The following is a 19507-nucleotide window of genomic DNA, read 5'->3' as shown; positions in this document are numbered from 1 at the left end:
AGAACCACAGGACTTAAACTTACCCCCTGTGCACCCAGGAGATGAAGCCTATTTGGAACTTCTGGACCTTGATGCTTTATCTGCTGAATCTGCGTCATCTGCTTCAGTAGTTATCATTGAACAACAAAATCCTAGTCCAACTATCATCAATATAACTTCTGATGATGAAAATGAATATCCCGAGCCCATTATCCCTCCTGTTGAAGTTATAGATATTAGTTCTGATGATGAATAGATTCTCTCAGAAGTTTGACTAATAAGATAGTGTAAGTCTAACAAGCTGATTTTGGTATGTATAGTTTTTGGTAAGCAGCCTTATGAAGGTTTTTAAATAGAAAGTTCCTTGTAATATAGGTTTGTGACTATTTTGTTAAAATAGGTTTGTAATAACTTATAAATGTTTTATAAGCATGTTTGATTTTCTGTAATGTTTTTTTTTCATATAATTTATCAATGTTATATATATAGGTATGTTTTTCTTTCTGATTTCTATTGACATGATTAATTGCATAAAAAGTTGCTATGAATTAATTAATTGTCAATTTCATTTTTCATAATATGTATTACTTCAGACAATTATTTTTGTGTCATGTCAGTATTTTTGATCTTGATATATTGAGTGATTTAACCTAAACTCAGTTATGTGCAACTCATCAGCTTACACACTAGCAATTCTTTTTACTGTATCATATAGGTTTGCATTTAACTTACAAAGACAAGTGGCAGTTTTTAGTTTTGTTAGATTCTATTAAAATCTTGTGTACATTTCAGTATAGTTTGGAGTTTTCTTAAGTATAGCATTCAGTCATTTTATTTAGTTTACTTGACTCTTCGATTCACTAGATTATAAAAATCCATACTAAATTTCATTAGCATCAACACTTTTTATTGGTATCTGTCATTGTGTGTCTTACGTTGTGCATATGACAAATATGCTTATTTTAATATTATGTATATATATATATATATTTTAAATCTTGTAGAATTATTTGGTATCAAGGTTTAATTATTAAGATGGCTGGAGTAGAAGGACAAAATGAGAATGATGTGAGTGATAGTATGAGAATAATGTTAGTCATTCAAGATATGGCATCTGCTATTCGTGAGACAAATCAACAGAACCACGAACCCCATCAGGAAACTCAAGATGATCAAATAATGAGGATTCAAGGAGAATTTCGTAAGACACGACCACCTGTGTTCAAGGGTGATCCAAACCCTATGGCAGCAGAAGAATGGTTAAGACAAATAAAGAGAAAGATGAATGAACAAAGAGTTCCTGGAAACTTGAAAGTGACCATTGCTTCTACCTATTTGGAAGGACAAGCTTATCATTGGTGGGAATCTGTCTTGGCTATGCCTGATGTTGAGGTTGCAACTTGGGTTGCCTTTGAGACAATGTTTCTGGAGAAATATTTTCCTGAAACTATGAAAACCATGAAGGTACGTGAGTTCACTAATCTGTATCAAGGTGATATGACTGTGGGACAATATCAAGCTAAGTTTGAAGAACTCATGCGTTTTGCTCCTTACATAATTCATGATGAGTCTGCAAAAGCAAAGAAATTTGAAGAAGGATTGAGACTAGAGGTCAAGGAGAAAGTGGAACTTTTTAAATTGAAAAAGTATACTGAAGTTGTTGATCGTGCCTTAATGGCCGAACAAAGGATACCTAGTTCTAAAAGAGTTTTTGAAGCTAAGAATCCTAACGGGGGACAAAGTAACAAACGCCAAAGATTTTTTCCCTCTCGTTCTCGATATCAAAATCCAAGATCATTTGAGGCAACTCAAAACTTAGGATTTTGTTATCATTGTCGACAGATATGACATTACCGGAGGGATTGTCCCTAGCTACAATCATATCAGATACATGTTGCTCCACAACCACAACCATAGTTTCGTGCACCACAACAACAATTTCAAGCTCCACAAACACAGTACCGTGCTCCATACCAAGCCCCATATCAAGATTCACTGAATCAGTTTAGAGGTCCTATTAATCAACAGACACAACGTCCAAGGGGACAACCTACACAACAAAGGCCTAGGGCACCAAGAACAGCAAGGAGGTCAGAACAACTCACTCAAGGACGAGTATATGCTGTTGGACAAGTGACAGAGCCGAATGAACCTACTGTGGTGGAAGGTACATTTCTAGTTTTTAACTCGTGGGCTAGAATATTGTTTGACCCCGGTGCTACAAATTCATTCATATCCGTATCATTTGCATCTATTCTTGGAATAGAATATGAATTTATGAAATCTTCGTTGATGATTGGATCTCCATTGGGTAAATGTGTTGAAGTTAATAAGTTGTGTAAATCCTGCCCAATAGAGATATCATATCATAAACTTGTTGTTGACCTGATGATATTGGAATTCATGGTGTATGATGTAATATTGGGAATGGACTTACTTACCCAATTTAAAGCTATTCTTGATTGCGGTAGAAAGATGGTGACTATGACTGTCAGTGAAGGGGAAATATTCAGTTTTTATGGAAATAGGAATAGTTGCAAGCCTGAATCAATCTTGGATAATAGAAATTGCAATTATTTGAGATTGATTGCTCACATGGCCAATAAGGATCTAGGTGATCCGAAACTTGAGCTTATTCCTATAGTGAAGAATTTCAGTGATATTTTCTCAGAAGATTTATCCTGAATTACCCCCAGAACGTGAAGTGGAGTTTTCTATAGATATCTATCCTGGCACATCACCTATCTCTATACCTCCACATCGAATGGCACCAGTAGAGTTGAAAGAACTCAAAATACAACTTCAAGAACTTGAAAGAAAAGGTTTCATTCGTCCTAGTACTTCACCATGGGGTTTTCCTGCACTTTTTGTGAAGAAAAGTGATCAAAGTCTGAGAATGTGTATTGACTATCGTCAACTGAATAGAATCACCATAAAGAATAAGTACCCTTTACCTAGGATTGATGACATGTTTGATCAACTGCAAGGTTCCCGATACTTCTCAAAGATTGATCTTCACTCTGGTTATCACCAATTACGAGTAAAAGCAGAAGATGTATCGAAAATTGCATTTCGAACGCGATATGGACATTATGAATTCCTAGTAATGCCTTTTGGGTTGACAAATGCTCCAGCAGTTTTCATGGATTTAATGAATCGAGTTTTTCGACCTTATCTGGATCAATTTGTGATTGTGTTCGTTGATGAATATTCTCATTTATTCATCATCTCAAGAAGAGCATGAACAACACTTGTCAATTGTTCTACAGACATTGAGAGAACACAAGTTATTTGCCAAGCTAAGTAAGTGTGAATTTTGGTTGACAGAAGTGAAATTTTTAGGACATGTTATTTCAAAAGAAGGCATTGCCGTGGATCCTACAAAAGTAGAAGCAGTGTTGAATTGGAGACAGCCGAAAAATGTTCACGAGATTCGAAGTTTTCTTGGTTTAGCTGGCTATTGTAGGAAATTTATCAAGGTTTTTTCTCAGATAGCTAATCCAATGACCAAATTGACACAAAAAGGAGTTAAGTTTATTTGGGATGATAAATGTGAGGAAGCATTTCAAGAGTTAAAAACTCGATTAACATCAGCTCCTGTGTTAATTATACCAGAAAGAGGTGTAAGTTATATAGTGTATACTGATGCATCATTGCATGGTTTAGGATGTGTTTTGATGCAATCTGACAGAGTTGTTGCTTATGCTTCTCGTCAATTGAAATCACATGAGAAAAACTACCCGACACACGATCTAGAACTGGCAGCTATTGTTCATGCATTGAAAGTGTGGAGACATTATCTATATGGAGAACATTTTGAACTCTACTCAGATCATAAGAGTTTGAAGTACTTATTCACTCAGAAGGAGTTGAATTTAAGACAAAGACGTTGGATGGAACATCTAGAAGACTATGACTTTGATTTACATTATCATCCAGGAAAAGCTAATGTGGTCGCAGATGCTTTAAGTCGAAATCCCCAAAAAGTCATAGCCAGTTTATATGATCAAATGTGGAAGATGGTAGAATCTCTCTATGATTTTGAATTGTATGTAGGTATGCACCAGGATCACGCATATCTATGTAATTTAGTAACTCACCCCACTTTGATTGGAAAAATAATTGAGGCACAAGAATCTGATTCTATGTCTCAAGACATTCGAACTAAGATTACAACTGGAGAGACACCAGATGGATGGAATGTCCATGCAGACGGTGGATTAAGATATTTGGATAGATTGTATGTACCAGAAATTTCTGATCTGAGAAAGGAAGTTTTGAAAGAATGACATCATTCATTCTATACAATTCATCCTGGAGGAACAAAGATGTATCTTGACCTGAAACGTAACTTTTGGTGAAATGGTATGAAAAGAGATATAGAAAAATTTGTAGCAAAGTGTCTCACATGTTAGCAGGTGAAAGCTGAACATCAGAAACCGTCAGGTTCATTATAGCCATTACCAGTAGCAGAGTGGAAATGGGATCATATAACCATGGATTTTGTTACAGGTTTACCTAGGTCTCCAAAGGGACGAGATGCAATATGGGTTATAGTGGATCGTTTGACCAAATCGGCACATTTTTTACCAATCAAAACAACAGAGTCCACTGAAAACCTTGGAAAGCTTTACATTCGAGAGATAGTAAGATTACATGGGATTCCTGTTTCGATTGTTTCAGATAGAGATTCCAAGTTTACTTCCAAATTTTGGGGAAGTTTACAGAAAGCATTGGGTACGCAACTAAATTTTAGTACTGCTTTTCATCCCCAAATCGATGGACAGTCAGAGAGAACCATTCAAATTTTAGAGGACATGTTGAGAGCCTGTATTCTAGATTTTGGGGGAAGTTGGGAAGATCATTTGATGTTGGCACAATTCGCCTACAACAACAGTTATCAATCTAGTATTCAAATGGCACCTTATGAAGCTTTATATGGAAGACCTTGTCGGTCACCTGTATGTTGGACTGAAGTAGGAGAAACTGTGTTACTAGGACCTGATTTGGTACAGGAGACAACTGAAAAAGTTAAACTTATCAAGGAACATCTCTTAACTGCTCAAAGCCGACAAAAGAACTATGCTGACCGAAGAAGGAAACCATTGAGTTTTAATGTGGGGGATTATGTATTTCTTAAAGTCTCACCGCGAAGAGGAGTAAAAAGGTTTGGAAAGACTGAAAAATTAGCACCAAGGTTTATTGGACCCTTTGAAATCTTAGAAAGGATTGGTGAAGTAGCTTATAAGCTAGCATTACCACCTCAACTTTCGAATATACATAATGTTTTCCATGTTTCTATGCTTCGGAAGTATGAGCCTGATCCCACCCATGTTCTAGATTGAGGATAGCTCAATTTAGATGAAGAACTGTCATTTGAAGAAAGACCAATACAAATTTTAGATCATAAGGAACAAATTTTACGTACAAAAACAATATCATTGGTCAAAGTTCTTTGGTTACATGGAAATATGGAAGAAGCTACGTGGGAATTAGAAACTGAAATACGTAAGAAGTACCCAAAATTGTTCTCTGATTCCAGTAAGTTTTAAATTTCGAGGACGAAATTTCTTTTAAGGAGGGTAGATTGTGAAATCCCGTTTTTTAAATATATATATATATATATATATTGTTGGCTATTTAGTTATGTGTTTAAATTGATTATATATTTATATGGGTTATAGTTAATTATATATAATTGTTTGACCACATAGTTGTTACCTTTATGATAATACTATTATAAAAATACCTATTGTTTGATATAAGTTGATGCCACGTACAAACATATTTACCACTACTTTAGTTTCTTCACAAGTGTATACCTAGATGACTAAGCTTTCTACCTAGATGACTAAGCTTTTGTATAAAGCATGAGATGTTGGCATTAAGAGAAAGTTGGATAACTTAGGAAGTGAAGTATATCACCAAACCTACTTTCCGCCAATCAAAAACCATCAATTGCCGCCTCTTGTTAGTATAAATAGAAACCATTCCCTTATAGAAACCATTCCTTTAACTTATTTAAACAACTTGCATAGTAGTGCATGCACCGTGAAAGAGAGAGAGAGAGAGAGAGAGAGAGAGAGAGAGAGAGAGAGAGAGGTGATAATATTCTTGGAGGAGTTAGAGGTTGGAGCTTGTGTTTTCTTAACTTGGAGTTAGCTTTGGAAACGAGGTAGGGGTTTCTTGGGGGGCCTTTTTCAGGAATTGATTTAATTAAATTTCGTGAGCATTATATTATACATGGTACTATTTGATTTACATACTCTTAACTGTTTGAACAATGTGGGCATGATTATATGTACATTGGTGATATTTAAATGATTACATTGTTTTTATGAGATACGTGAACTATATAATGTCATGGAAATTATTTGGAGTTCTTGGGTTGAGAAAATAATGGTGGAAAAAGAGGGTAATGGGAATGGTCTTTTGTGTAGTTGAGTCTAACTCTTGGCAGGTACCAGGTCTCAGGGATCCTACAGTGCACATGGTTTTTATTGGGTGATTCGGGACTGGCGAAAGGGAGTTAGACAAGATGACTAACAAAATGGGGAATTATGGATGATTAAAATGGGTGTTAGTTCATATAAATGGGCATTCGGGACCAAGTGGTATAAGCATGGTATGGGACGTGCAGGTCTGCTTGTCCAGTTATATGAATTAACGGGATTAGATGAAGAGCATTCATGCATTGTTACTAATAACGTGAAATTTGGCTGCTTGATTATTTGTCACTTAATTTAATTATATCAATTTATAGTAAAAAGGTTTATGTCCCTACTGAGCTGTGGTTTCGCTCACCCCCTAATAGATTTTGCAGGTACCGAACCTGAAATCTAGAGCTTGTGATGATTTTTGGCATGTCTATAGAATGTAACATAGCTTGTGGTTGAATAATGAGCTACTCTTTAAGTGAACTCTCGAGTAGTTCTAACTTGTAAAATAATGTAAAATTTTTATGGTTTCAAACGTTATCGTTTCCGCGTTTCTGCTGAATATTTTATGTGAAATATCTATTTTATTTATTTAAATGTCTTCTTCACATTTTAGTTATAGTTTTTATTAAATTCTATAATTAAGGTGTGAATCACGTCGTAACCCAAGGTTTTGTAAATCCGAGGGTTGGGGTGTGACACAAAAGCTCTCTCTACATCTTATGGATCTGCAAAGACCTCAATCTCTCAACTTCTTCATTGATATCGATTTTTTGATGATTTTGTAGAAAGTTTCATAAGGGTGTTTTAGAGAGTGCATGAGGGTTTCAAGAAGGGAGAGATAAGGTTTTCAGAGACGGAGGAAAATCTGAAAATTTGTCGAGCGCGAATTCACTTAAGTAGCCTTTTTTTAGCGTGTTTTAAAAGACGACGCTTGTTAATGAGAGATAAGGTTTTCAAAGACGGGTGAAAATTTGAAAATTTGTCAAGCGCGAATTCACTTAAGCGGCCATTTTTTAGCGTGTTTTAAAAGACGACGCTTTTTTAAAAAAGATCGTCATCTTTACATATAATAGACGACCCTTTTTTAAAAAAAAAACGGTCATCTTTACATTTAATAGACGACCATTTTTTTTTTAAAAAAAAAGGTCATCTTTACTTCATAATAGACGACCCTTTTTTAAACAAACCATCATCTTTACATATAATAGACGACCCTTTTTTAAACAAACCATCATCTTTACATTTAAAAGACGACCCTTTTTATATAAAAAAACCGTCATCTTTACTTCATAATAGACGACCTTTTTTTTAAAACAACCGTCATCTTTACTTCATAATAGACGACCCTTTTTTAAACAAACCATCATCTTTACATATAATAGACGACCTTTTTTTAAAAAAAAACCGTCATCTTTACTTCATAATAGACGACCCTTTTTTAAATAAATCATCTTTACATTTAATAGACGACCCTTTTTTTAAAAAGAATCGTCATCTTTACTTCATAATAGATGATCCTTTTTTTAAAAAAAAACCTGTCATCTTTATATATAATAGACGACAGTTCTTTCAAAACAACCATGTCTTTACCAAAAAAAGGACACTTGATTTTTAAAAGACGACGATTGTCACACCTGCTGTCGTTGTTTTTTGGTCAAATTTTAACTCTAAAGAAAACCTTTTTAATAAGACGATGCTTTTTTATTTGTGTGCGTCATTATAAAAAAAATATTCAACAGTACCTCCGTTTTTTAGTTGTTTAAGTCACTTATCCACGACGGTTTTTTGTTACCGTCGTCTTTTTAAACACAACGACGGTTTTTTCTGGTCGTCTTTTTCACTTTTTATAGTAGTGTAGGTTCATAATTAAAAGTAGCCAAATACACTAAACAATCAAGCACATTAAAAAATAAAATAAAATAAAATTGGTCCTCTACAAAAAGTGGTAAGTAGAGCACAAGAGAAAAACTCTAGCTACTAAGAGAGAGAGAAAGCCTCAAATTCGGGGAAATCCTGAATCCCATTGGATATTCATTATTCTTTGATATTTAGTGGATCTATGTTGATATACTCTTCTTGTAACTAATCTATTGTCTCAAAATCAGAACCCAATCTAACCTAACCATTTTCATGTTAGGTATATGTAACATCCAATGACATTTATCTCTTAATATATACAGCTATTTATGCATGCATATTTAATTAAAAAAAGATTAACAATAATCTAAAATGAATGACTATTAGAAGGGATTTTAACTTCGTAGTTGCTAAAACTGAGGTAATCGACCAAGGCACATGCTTAATTAGTTTTTCAGTGCAGATGACTAGAAACATAACACTAGTCAAGTAAGCACAAAAACTTCTAGAAAAACTCAGTCCAATATATAAGTTAACCGACCAATTATTTGATACAACAAAATTGTCTTTAACTTTCATTAATAAGGATTTAGGTAAGGAATGCTGTGTATTCGAAATGGTTGTATGCGTGGAGGCATCGATCTTTTAAGGAATAAATCACACTAGATAAGAAATAAATAACACTAGATGCTATGCATGCACCTAACATGAAAAAATTTAGGTTAGGTGGGGTTTTTCTTTTTAACTTTATTTCCTTTCTAGAAAAGATTTTTAGGGGAGTTTGCAATGTTTGTTTGTACAGGGCTGCGAATACCTATTTTGTTTTATTTAAATAAAATCTTGTTCATCCATAAAAGTTAAGGTTCGTTTGATAACCATTTCAATTTTAGTTTTTAGTTTTCATTTTTTATGGTAGAGTATAGAGGAAAATGAGAGTAAGAATGGGAGTGAGGATGAGATTGAGAGAGAGGATGGGAGGGTAGAGTAACAAAAGTTAAAACAAAACTTGCAAGTGAAAACAATTTCAAATATATTTCATTTTTTAGTTTTTGGTTCCACTTTGTTACTCCTTCCTCCCTCCTCCCCTCTCATTTTCCTTCTCATCTCATCTCATCTTCACTCTCATTCTCACTTCTATTATCCCTCTTTTTCCTCTACTAACACAAAAAGTGAAAAATGAACTAAAAACTAAAATTGAAATGGTTATCAAACGGCCTAAGGTTTTGATATCTTGCCATTATTACTAAACACATCATCTATAAATTGTTGTTGTAGGCACAATTATTAGTTGCCCGCTATTAGCATGACAACGCTATTGCACTTACTTGATAGTTTAGTGCTTTTTTAGGTATCTGGTTTGAATCCCCATGGTATCATAGTTATTTGTGTGTGAGAGAAATCCCTCCCTTGTAATTTAGACTATCGCTTGTATCGCTTGTATCGCTTGTATTGCTTGTACTAAAAAAAAAAAATTAAGCTTTTGATGTCGTACAATTATTACTAAATACATCAACCACCCTTTACCAGATAAAATCAAACCTGTCAACATAATACCAAATTGGCACACAGATTCACGCCCCTTTGTTTTCACAAACCATCCCTACAGAACAGTGCACTTCATCTATAAAAGCACATAAGACTGGGTTAATATGTACACAAAGCCACCATCTTTTCTCCTTTAATTTTTAAGTAGGTCTTGGCTTGGCTTCCATAGAGAAGAATATTAGAATGGTTGAGGTTTATGAGGAATATGATTCCCAAGGAGAAGAAGAAGAAGATGGTCTGAATAGGAAGATGGTGTTGGTCTCAAAGAGCCTAATGGTTGAGATCAAATATCGAATCGATGATTTACCAGAGGTAAAATATATATCATTTTCGTCATTTTATATTCTATATTTATCTAATTTTTCACATATTGTGTGTTCTCTTGTTGTGCAGAGGCTACTCCAAAACAAATTAGGGAGGCCATGCAGGTTGATTTAGCTCCCTGGTCAAGAGTTATCTGGAGCTTGCTGGTGGGTTTTGAATTCTTGTATCAAATGAAATTCTTATGTTCTTTGTTATTAGATTCGTTCTCCTTAGCTTCCTTTGGATTTGTTTAGTAAATTAAATTGGAAATGTGAACACTCTTTTATGATACGCTGAGGACTTCATAGCCAATACAATCATGCTTTGAAAGAGCAAGACCTAATTTTGGATGTGCACTCATGTTCATGCAGGTTGCTTCTTTCGCCACTGCTGTGCTGGACACATACGAGATGAGGCCCATGAAGAACGTGACCGATAAGGGTATCCTGAACAAGCTAATGGTTGAGGTGCATAGTGTTCGTTGTCGTGTCCCTCCTAAGTGCAAGACTTACGGGTTTCGCAACAACTAAGTAATGCATGTGGTGTATTTTTTACATGGTATATTCATTATGCATCCATTGTATGATGATGAGATGGTTAGCATCGGTATAAATGAATGTATGCTTGGCTTTCCAATTCCAATGCTATGAATTGGTGTTTGGAGGGATGGTGTGTAAGTGGTGTATCCTAGTGGATAAGGGCTCGGATTTTGGGTATAAAACTCTTGAGTGTTTATTCTTGTACTTGTATTTTCCCTGGTATAAAGAATTTGGTAACACCGTGGACGTAGGCAGGTGTTTTGCCCAACCGCATTAAATTCTTGGTGTTCTCTTTTATTTCACATTATCATCTTGCTGCAACCCTTATTTAGTTTTATCTTTTCATCAGTAGTTGCCGCGATGAGGGGAATTTATAAAATGATTACAATATAATAATATCACGGGAGGTTTCCCATGTCTCCACTATTGTGACGCTTGGTGTGTGGCTTGTTGAATCTCTCTATGAGATTGCAATTGTTTTGCTTCTCTGTTTTGTTATCGATGGTTCATACATTCTGTTGTATTGGACTTTATTTGTCACCCTCCCACCTGCTTCAGATGTGGGCTTGAATGAATCATTTTCGACCCAAAAAAAGGCCTCTTCCTTTTGTTAAACATAGAAATAAGAACAAATGAGACAGGCGAGTTCTCACCAATTTTTCATAGCTCTCTCTCTCTCTCTCTCTCTCTCTCTCTCTCTCGTGTTGCTACCAAATCTCATTAACAACACCACACCTAAAACACTACATGTTATCTATTGGAGAAACAAAAAAATATAAGAAATCTATGCCAATGGTTAAAAAATTAAAACATATATTATGATAAATTTAAATAAAATGTTTATATTAATAATTTTATATTGACATATCAAATTAGGTAGGCCCCTTTCAAATTTTGACTTAGCGCATCATCTAACTTTCGGGTGAGTGAATCAACTTGGGTTTCTTATCTGGCACATTCGCACGAAAAATATGCATGCATGCACACATGGGGATTTAAATTGAAAGCTTTTCAATGATAACATATGACATATGAGTTATTTCATAAAGGTCTATTTGGTAGTGCTTCCGAAAGGGCTAAAAGCACTTTATGACAACCAAAAGCGTTTCTGACAGCGTTTAGAATAGTTTAGAAGTGCTTCTAGGGTCATAGAAGCGCTTTCTAGAGAGTACCTACCATGTGCTTCTTCGAGAAGCACTCCCAAGTGGTTTTCAACTAAGCGCTTAGATTTCTTATGAAAATTTCAACATTTTTATAATAAAAACGGTTTTGCTAGAAGCGCTTATAAGCATAAGTGCTTCCTAGATAAGCAATGACAAATGAGCCCTAATTAAACAAATAGTAATGAACTTTTCTGCAATTGTCATAATTAAACACGTCATACAAGTGTGGGTTCACAATTAAACGTAACCAATTGAACTAAACAAATAAATATTTGTTGACAAAAATAAATACAGTCAAGACACAAATTAAGGTATGACTACACTCAAAATCAGAACCCCACAGCAAAAATGGGTTAGACTAGTTGGTCAGGGTAGTACACAATGTGGTATAAAAGGGTGTTGCTATTTTCACCCCCCTGTCTTATTTCCTCACCCACCATGTAAATTTGAAAAAACACAATCCTATCTTTCCACCCACCATTATTCCTAAAATACCCTTCATCATTGACTGACTGAATGAACCCACCCCTCTAGTGCTAGCCCCTGCAATCCCATCCCCAGGTCTCCACCATCATCGACTACAAATGTAAATATAAGAACCAAAACTGAAATTGAAAATGTCTTTCATAATCTCTCTACAGTGAGAGACATGAAAGATGAACATTAAAATGAGTGAGAAAATTCACGGTGAATTTCCATCCCTCTTCCCCAACCATCCCACTCTATATCTTAAAGAGGGAGAGTCAAGCCCTAGTACCTTCACTATTTGGACTTGATTTCTGTGTGCCGGCCCATCTGGCTATTGGGCTATTTTTGACAAAACAGACTTGGGCTTTATTTACCAAAATTGGAGATGAGCCCAGGTCATTTCAAAAATGGGAAGTTAAAATGAAACCAATTTCCCAAATTAATCTTCATGGGATAGAGGTTAATTACCACCAATGGTGATTTAATCTAAAAGCCCGGATTTAATTGGTTTAATTTTTACCCAGTTTCTAGATTACATTTTTTAAAGACTTGAAGTTTGATCATCACCATTGGTTACCGATTCAAAGCCAGATCAGCGGCTCTAGAGCTAAAGGGGTTGAGTTTCTTTCAGCAATACCCATGTGATTCCAATGACAAGACGTCAACAGGAAACGGACAGAGGACATTCAGGGGAGTTGGTGGAAAGGTGAAAATAGGAACCACTCATCAGTGAAACATCTAATTCTAGTTTGCAAAAACGCACAGGCGGTATTCAAGGGAGTTGAGTGACAAAAACTCAAAACTGATCACCAAAACTGACTCTTGATATGGGCTATTTTTGTCAAAATAACTACTACTCCCTTATTTGCTGGAGCGAACACTTTTCAGCAAATATCCTCCAGATATTTAGGAATCGTCATCATGTAGATTTTCTATAAATATAAGAGGATGTGAACTGGAGAAAGGATGACAAAAAATCAATATCAAAACAAAAACTCGCAGTCACACTAACAAAAATCAAGCAAGATCACATGATCTTAAAAGTCTTCAAACTCAAAAGCAATCAGGCTATCAAGCAAGTTATTACATTCTACAGTCTGTTAAGGTTTTTCAATCGCTAACAGTGGCACGCTCACACATAAAAGAAAGTTGACTTATTGATCACCAATGGTTTTCATGTCAATGGGAAACTTTACCATACCACCACAAGAACTACATCAAAACAAGTAAACATTCACTCAACAATCACACGTCTTATCTTGTCTTGTGAATTATTAGCAAATACAATATGGCATCCTCGAAAACTTTTCTTCTGCTTGGCCTTGTGTTTGTTGGTGTCATCCTTATCTTCTTTGAGGTCTCATTCAATGAGAGAGATGGGAGGAGAGAGAAAGAAGGAGATGGATTTAGGGGAGAAATCACACTTCCTAGGTTGAGTGGGATTGTAAAATAAAGTCTTTTCATTTAAATATTAAATATTAAAAAAAATTAATTTAAGTCCTTAGAAGTTGTTGAGACCCAAAAAACCAAGGAGCTAAGCCCAAATTAATTCTTGGCCCAACACATATAATTGAATGCAAAAGAAGCCCAATCGGGATAAAAGAGTATTTGTAGAATGCACCAATGCAAGTTACGGGCCACGTGTCATGCTAAGTACGCACACGCAAAAGGGCTAAGAGCATGCCAACTTTACAAAATCACACTCACATACCCATTCGGTGTTACTTGGCTCGATTATAGCCTATCACGGCATAATAAAACTCATGCACAAGCATAGGTGTCGTGCAAGAAGAGCCATTATTCTAACACCAAGCTATGCCACAAGCTTAAGTGGGCCCAAGCCACAAAATTACCTAGGGCTTGCTGAGAAGGTTGTGGTATGGAAGGAAACAAGCAATTATAGGGCCCATTGAGGGTTCGAGGAATGAAAGTTTTAAGCCACTTGGGAGCATTAAAACTCAAGATCATTCCTCGGACCCAAATACATAGGTTAGCATGAGAGAAAAGGGGAAAAATGGTCCAATGCCTTAGGAAGACATCTAGTAGCCTACATACTTAGATAAGCCCACATCAAAAGAATGCCCAAAATTAATAAAGCCACTTCCAGCAGCTTGACGAGAACCTATCAAACGCTGGAAATAACAAACCAATAACCCAATACCATGCATACAAGCCCAGCCCAACAACTTATAAAAATCCGGCACCAAGTTCGACCTCTGTTAGAACTCCAAGAACGGTCAACAAAGGAGCCATGGCAGAGACCGAAGGAAATCTATAAAGGTAGGATGAATACCCAACGGACAAAAAGCTCTACCAATTTTCTTTTCCATTACAAGCTTCGTTTTGAAAACCAAGAGGGAAAGCAGGTGGCGCCTCACCCTCATGAGGAGGTCCAATTGCGTCAAACCCTTGGAACCACAAAGGGTTCCTTACCCATACACCTTGGATAGGAGAATTTCACCAAATTAGATCAAGTAGGAAGAAACAATGAAAAGGAGAAGGAAAAGTTAGACGAAATTATGGCTCTTTCAGCCTATAAAAGGGAGCTCCTCCTACCCAGCGAAATCATCATACTCAGCCTGACCAAGCTTTGTCAAGCAAGCTAAGAATCTGCTCAAGCCACCCAATCTTCTTCTTCGTTTGTTTTTCTTTCTTTAAGACAGAAATCATTCTAATTTTCCTCTGTCTTATTCCAAACTTTCATTCTCTGTAAGAAAACCATGCTTCTCTCTCTCTTAAATTGCTAAACTTGTGAAAGCTTAACTCTCATGCCACAAGCTCCTCAAGCTAAGTCACTCATCAATTTATTTTGATTATCTAGCTATTAGTGAAAAGAACCTAAGAGTGTTTTTCTAAAGTTTCATCAGACTTTTCAAAAACCCTTTTGGGAGCTTGGTTCTTGAACTCAGGGATTTGGGGAATTTTTGTTCGTTTTCTTCTTACTGCAGCCCAAGCCCATTCTTCATGCTGCTGAAACAAAAAAAAAAACCCTACATAAGTCATTTTACAAAGCGGTAAATTTGTCTTCAAATTTTTGAAGATAAGATGAGTAGGGAAATAGGATAGAGTGGTGAAAATAACAGCACTCGATATAAAAACATAATATTCCCAACACTTTTCTTTGTTTTTATCATAGGATATTAGCCAAAAAAATAAATTTAAACTTTGAGTCTCGAGACACTCTTAACTAATAGAGCTACATAGCCCCCCACACAAAGACAAAAAGTGAAAAACTCAAGGCACACTTTCAACAACCGTTCTGTCTTTAATTTGCATATATAATTTTTCTTAGCTAAAGATAGAAAAAAGAAGATGGGAATAGAATATGGGGGAGATGAGGAAGCACGAAGAGAGAATCATGGAGGGAGGTAGCATAAAGAAATGAACAATCTAGCTAAGAAATGAAGGCACGTACCTTTGTTGGGAGGAGACTATATAAAGGTATTGAGCAGAATGCCATAAAGGGAACAAGATTGTAAATGTGTAAAGAGAGAGAAAAATGGAATATACAACTTTTTTATTGCGCTTTGAATTCTATGTATAGACTCTTAGGGTGGGCCAAGCCCCTTTCTTTTTTTTAAATACAAATGATAGTTTAAACTACAAAAGGGAGAGATTTCTTACACACGCACACTACCAAGGTGTCATCAAAATTCAAACTTCACACCATACTTTTTTTTTTCATGTCCATATTTTAAAATTATGACAACCCAAACAAACAAACCCCCCGCCCCCCTCTCTCTCTCTCTCTGTTTTTAATACAAATGATAGTTTAAACTACAAAGGGGAGAGGTTTCTTACATACACACTACCAAGGTGTCATTGAAATTCCAACTTCACACAATTAGTGTGCAAATTAAGGCCTTTTCCCAATAAGATAGACCCATTGGCTCCCCAAACCTCAATCTAGCCAACCCTAAACCCAATATCTCCAACATTTAAGTCAGTGAATGTTGAAAAGAAAAAAAGGTGTTTACTATGACTTATACATTGCTAAATAACCTTTTGTTCAAGAAAAAAAAATGCAATATATTGCATTTATAATTTACAAATTTATAAATAAACCCAATTCTAGACATGTATTTATAAAAAAACTCAAGCACTATTTAAACATAGAAACACATCCAAAATCAACCTCAAAGTCAACTTTTTTGGGTGTGTTTATAAATGGGTTTTGAGTGTGTGTAATGATGGATTTTGGGTATGTTTATAAAGTGTTTTGGGTGTTGGGTTTTTTTATAATTTCAACCTCCATTTTGGGTGTTTTAGTGAAACTCCCTTTATAATTCAGGCCTAAAGGCTATCAGTTACACGGCCCAATACAAATACAAATAACCACATATGCTTAATACAAATAAAAATAACCACATAGGGTTAATCCAAACACAAAGGAGTTCACCAGCAACAAAAAGCACAGAAGGTGTACCTCTACTCATAGCCACATAGAGCCTACAAAATTCCAACAAGCTTGGAAAAATCATACATATACCTCACCGCACCAAACTACAATTATAACTACAACCTTTTAATTCTCACAAGTATAAAATACAAGTAGAGACTACAAATATGTAACAAACTCAGGAGTTGATACACTTATTACAACTCAAAAGATACTGTAACATAAAACAAGTAAATAAAAGTTGATTTGCCACCACGTCGTCACCAAGACAGCCAAGCACCACCAAATTCAACCAAGATAGCGGTGTTGGCGGGGATGAGCGAGGAGCAGAAGTGGAGAGGGGAGGGAAAGGCTTGGGAGGGTAAGGAGGAGATGGAAGGGGAGGATGAGAGGGGGCTGGTGGCTGAAATTTTTCTTTCTTAGGGTTTTCCCTTTTAGAATAACATTTTCTGGTACAGTAATATTGGAAAAATAATATAGTTCACATTTTGACTCAATAAATCCAACATTTAGGTCAGGTTCCAACATTCGAGTCTTGATATACGTTATATATGTGGTTGTAAACATACACATCTGTACGTATGTATGTACACACAAATCGTTGCCGTATTAGCCAGGGGAGCATGATAATTAAGATTTGATCTTAAAGACTTCCTGGTTTTGGCAATTGGAGTTGATGATGATCATCGATGCACTAAGCTGTGTGGCCATTGAGCTGGGAAGCAATTAGGCGATCGAAGGCTGCCCAACTGGTGAGCCCTGAGACAATTTGATGCAAGGACTTGGGATCAGGGGCGCCAATCACCTGGTTGCTGGTGTATATTAAGGGTTTAGTATTGTATTTGACCACCTCTGCCTTATTCTCTTCTTTACAATTCCTTTCCACTTGCTGAAACATTTGCTCCAAAGATCCTTCATCATAGTAGGAATCCAACATATGACCTGTATTAATTCCCATGTAGTTGAAGGAAGAATTGCTAGGGCTGTTTAAGGTTTTCAAGTTCTTCTTTTTCTTGATGAATATGTGACACACCACCCATCCCTCTTCCTCTGTTGCTGCCCCTCCCATAGCATTGGAGACCTTGGATTTAAAAATAAAATAAAAACAATAACAGCAAAAACATATCATATTCAAAAGTTGTAAGAAAGTGGTACTTCATTTTCAGATTCTATAGGCAAAGCAATGTTCTTTACAAATCATTAATTTGTTTGTAAATTTAGATCATACATTCAAGTAAGAATCAAGTTGATCACATTAAGCAAGAAGAAATACGAAGAAGAAATTATTCAGAGTCTAATATGAACAACTAATAACTCTTCTAATAGCTAAGCTAACTAACTCGTAATCTGTTATTACTCTAGCAAATCACTGGTTTAGATTCACATTATGACAAGTTAAGACAAGACCACATTTTGGCATAATAATCATGAGAAGCGGGCGATTTTAACATATACAAGTTAGTAACCCTACATTCAAGTAACTTAAGTTGACCATTGATTCATATTCATAATCTGACAACATCACAACAATCATGAGAAGTGCGATTTTCACGGATTGAAGTTAGTGACAAAACAAGAAATTAATAGTTAGACTTTCTAAGCCGCATAGGATCATCAAAAATTTAGAAGGACAAAAAGGCTTACAATATGGTTATATTCGTACATGAGCCAATCAGATCTTTCTCCATGTGGAGCTCTGCCATTGTAGAACACAAGAGTTTTCCTCAACCCAATTGGCCTACCGTTGCTGTATATCACCTTATCACGCCCTGTGGCCTTCCAAAACCCAGCAATGGTTGCCCGATTTGTTCGCGTCCCACTGGGATACTTCTTGTCCTTGTGGCTAAACAAGTACCAGTCATTTTGAGGTAGGCTTCCTATTTTGCATTTTTCTGCTACAGAACACATTACATATAACTCGGTTGTTTTTCTAATCAAATCAAAATTAACCAAAACGAAACTTGGGTATAAGTTTAAGGACCATTACAGTTAAACCCTATATATATAGATGCATTACTTACCTTGAATGTCCCATGGCTCAAGCTTAGTGAGATCAATATCACGAATTACGTCCAGATCGATCTTCTCACATGAAACCCTCTTCCTCAGGTAATACAGCAAGAGCTCCTCTTCCGTTGGTTGAAATCTGAAGCCAGGGGGAACTTGGCATTGTCCATTCACACTCACAGATATACTACTCATTTTGTCGAAGTTAACAGAAAGATGGAATTAAGAACTAGCGAGTGATTAAGTTAGTGAACTAGGGCATTTATATAATCCATGATGGATTAATATACTGTCTCTTGAAATGTATTATTTGATTCGAGGGTCCCTAAATCACAGTTGTATGCAACTAAAGTCTTAGACGGGTGCCAATTATTTCTTGTTGAAATCACACAATTGACGGGGGGAACAGAACCCTAAAAATGACATTGACAAATTTGTAAACATATGTAAATTTCGACAAATCCAAGTGCCAGAAAGAGATGAATACATATACATATATATAGTAAGAAAAGAGAAGGTCCAGAAAGAGATGAATTAATATTTTAAAGTTAACTTTAAGTTGGAGGCCTACCAAAATAAAAGACATCTTTTTTCCTATATGGGAGTGTTATCCAAAGACAATTAAACGCGTGTGGCCAGGGACATAAATACCAAAAAACTTAGAGCACCATCAAAGGAAAAAAGTTGTCCAGTTGGAGCATTATCACACTGAAAGTGCTTTTGCAGACATGAAGAAGAACTGATAGGGAGTGGACCAAAGAATCTTCGAATGAATCCTTCTGTTTCATTGATTGTGATCATGTTTTC

General features: G+C 35.8%; 2 protein-coding genes and 1 long non-coding RNA gene across 3 annotated transcripts; 2 read left to right on the top strand and 1 right to left on the bottom strand.

The window, feature by feature from the left end:
* The first annotated feature begins 1014 nt into the window (after positions 1-1014).
* LOC148916376 (uncharacterized) lies at positions 1015-1827 on the top strand. The gene has a single exon (XM_089055115.1). It carries the CDS (start codon positions 1015-1017, stop codon positions 1825-1827), a length of 813 nt encoding a protein of 270 aa, XP_088911241.1.
* Positions 1828-9950: 8123 nt separating this feature from the next.
* On the top strand, positions 9951-10931 carry LOC148916375 (uncharacterized). The gene is made up of 3 exons (XR_016128059.1): positions 9951-10133; positions 10215-10291; positions 10496-10931. It is a non-coding gene; the product is annotated as an uncharacterized LOC148916375 (long non-coding RNA).
* Positions 10932-16803: 5872 nt separating this feature from the next.
* LOC103335866 (NAC domain-containing protein 43-like) lies at positions 16804-18921 on the bottom strand. Its single transcript, XM_089054714.1, has 3 exons — positions 18715-18921; positions 18338-18585; positions 16804-17774 (listed from the first exon to the last, which is right to left on the bottom strand). Exons 1-3 carry the CDS (start codon positions 18893-18895, stop codon positions 17388-17390), a joined length of 816 nt encoding a protein of 271 aa, XP_088910840.1. The 5' UTR covers positions 18896-18921; the 3' UTR covers positions 16804-17387.
* Between the last annotated feature and the right edge of the window lie 586 nt (positions 18922-19507).

This window comes from Prunus mume, linkage group LG6 (genome assembly GCF_029339155.1).
Source record: "Prunus mume cultivar Tortuosa linkage group LG6, ASM2933915v1, whole genome shotgun sequence".
Classification (NCBI taxonomy): domain Eukaryota; kingdom Viridiplantae; phylum Streptophyta; class Magnoliopsida; order Rosales; family Rosaceae; genus Prunus; species Prunus mume.
The sequence above is the reverse complement of the archived record's forward strand: the minus strand, read 5'-3'. Positions and strand labels throughout refer to the sequence as shown.

Bases quoted from the DNA above. Each gene is read 5' to 3' on its own strand.
- LOC148916376 (XM_089055115.1), top strand. From the start codon at position 1,015: ATGGCTGGAGTAGAAGGACAAAATGAGAATGATGTGAGTGATAGTATG.
- LOC103335866 (XM_089054714.1), bottom strand. From the start codon at position 18,895: ATGAGTAGTATATCTGTGAGTGTGAATGGACAATGCCAAGTTCCCCCT. The intron at 18,586-18,714 runs GTAAGTAATGCA...GTTCTGTAGCAG, and splicing joins TGAGCCATGGGACATTCAAG to AAAAATGCAAAATAGGAAGC. The intron at 17,775-18,337 runs GTAAGCCTTTTT...TTTAAATCCAAG, and splicing joins TGTACGAATATAACCATATT to GTCTCCAATGCTATGGGAGG.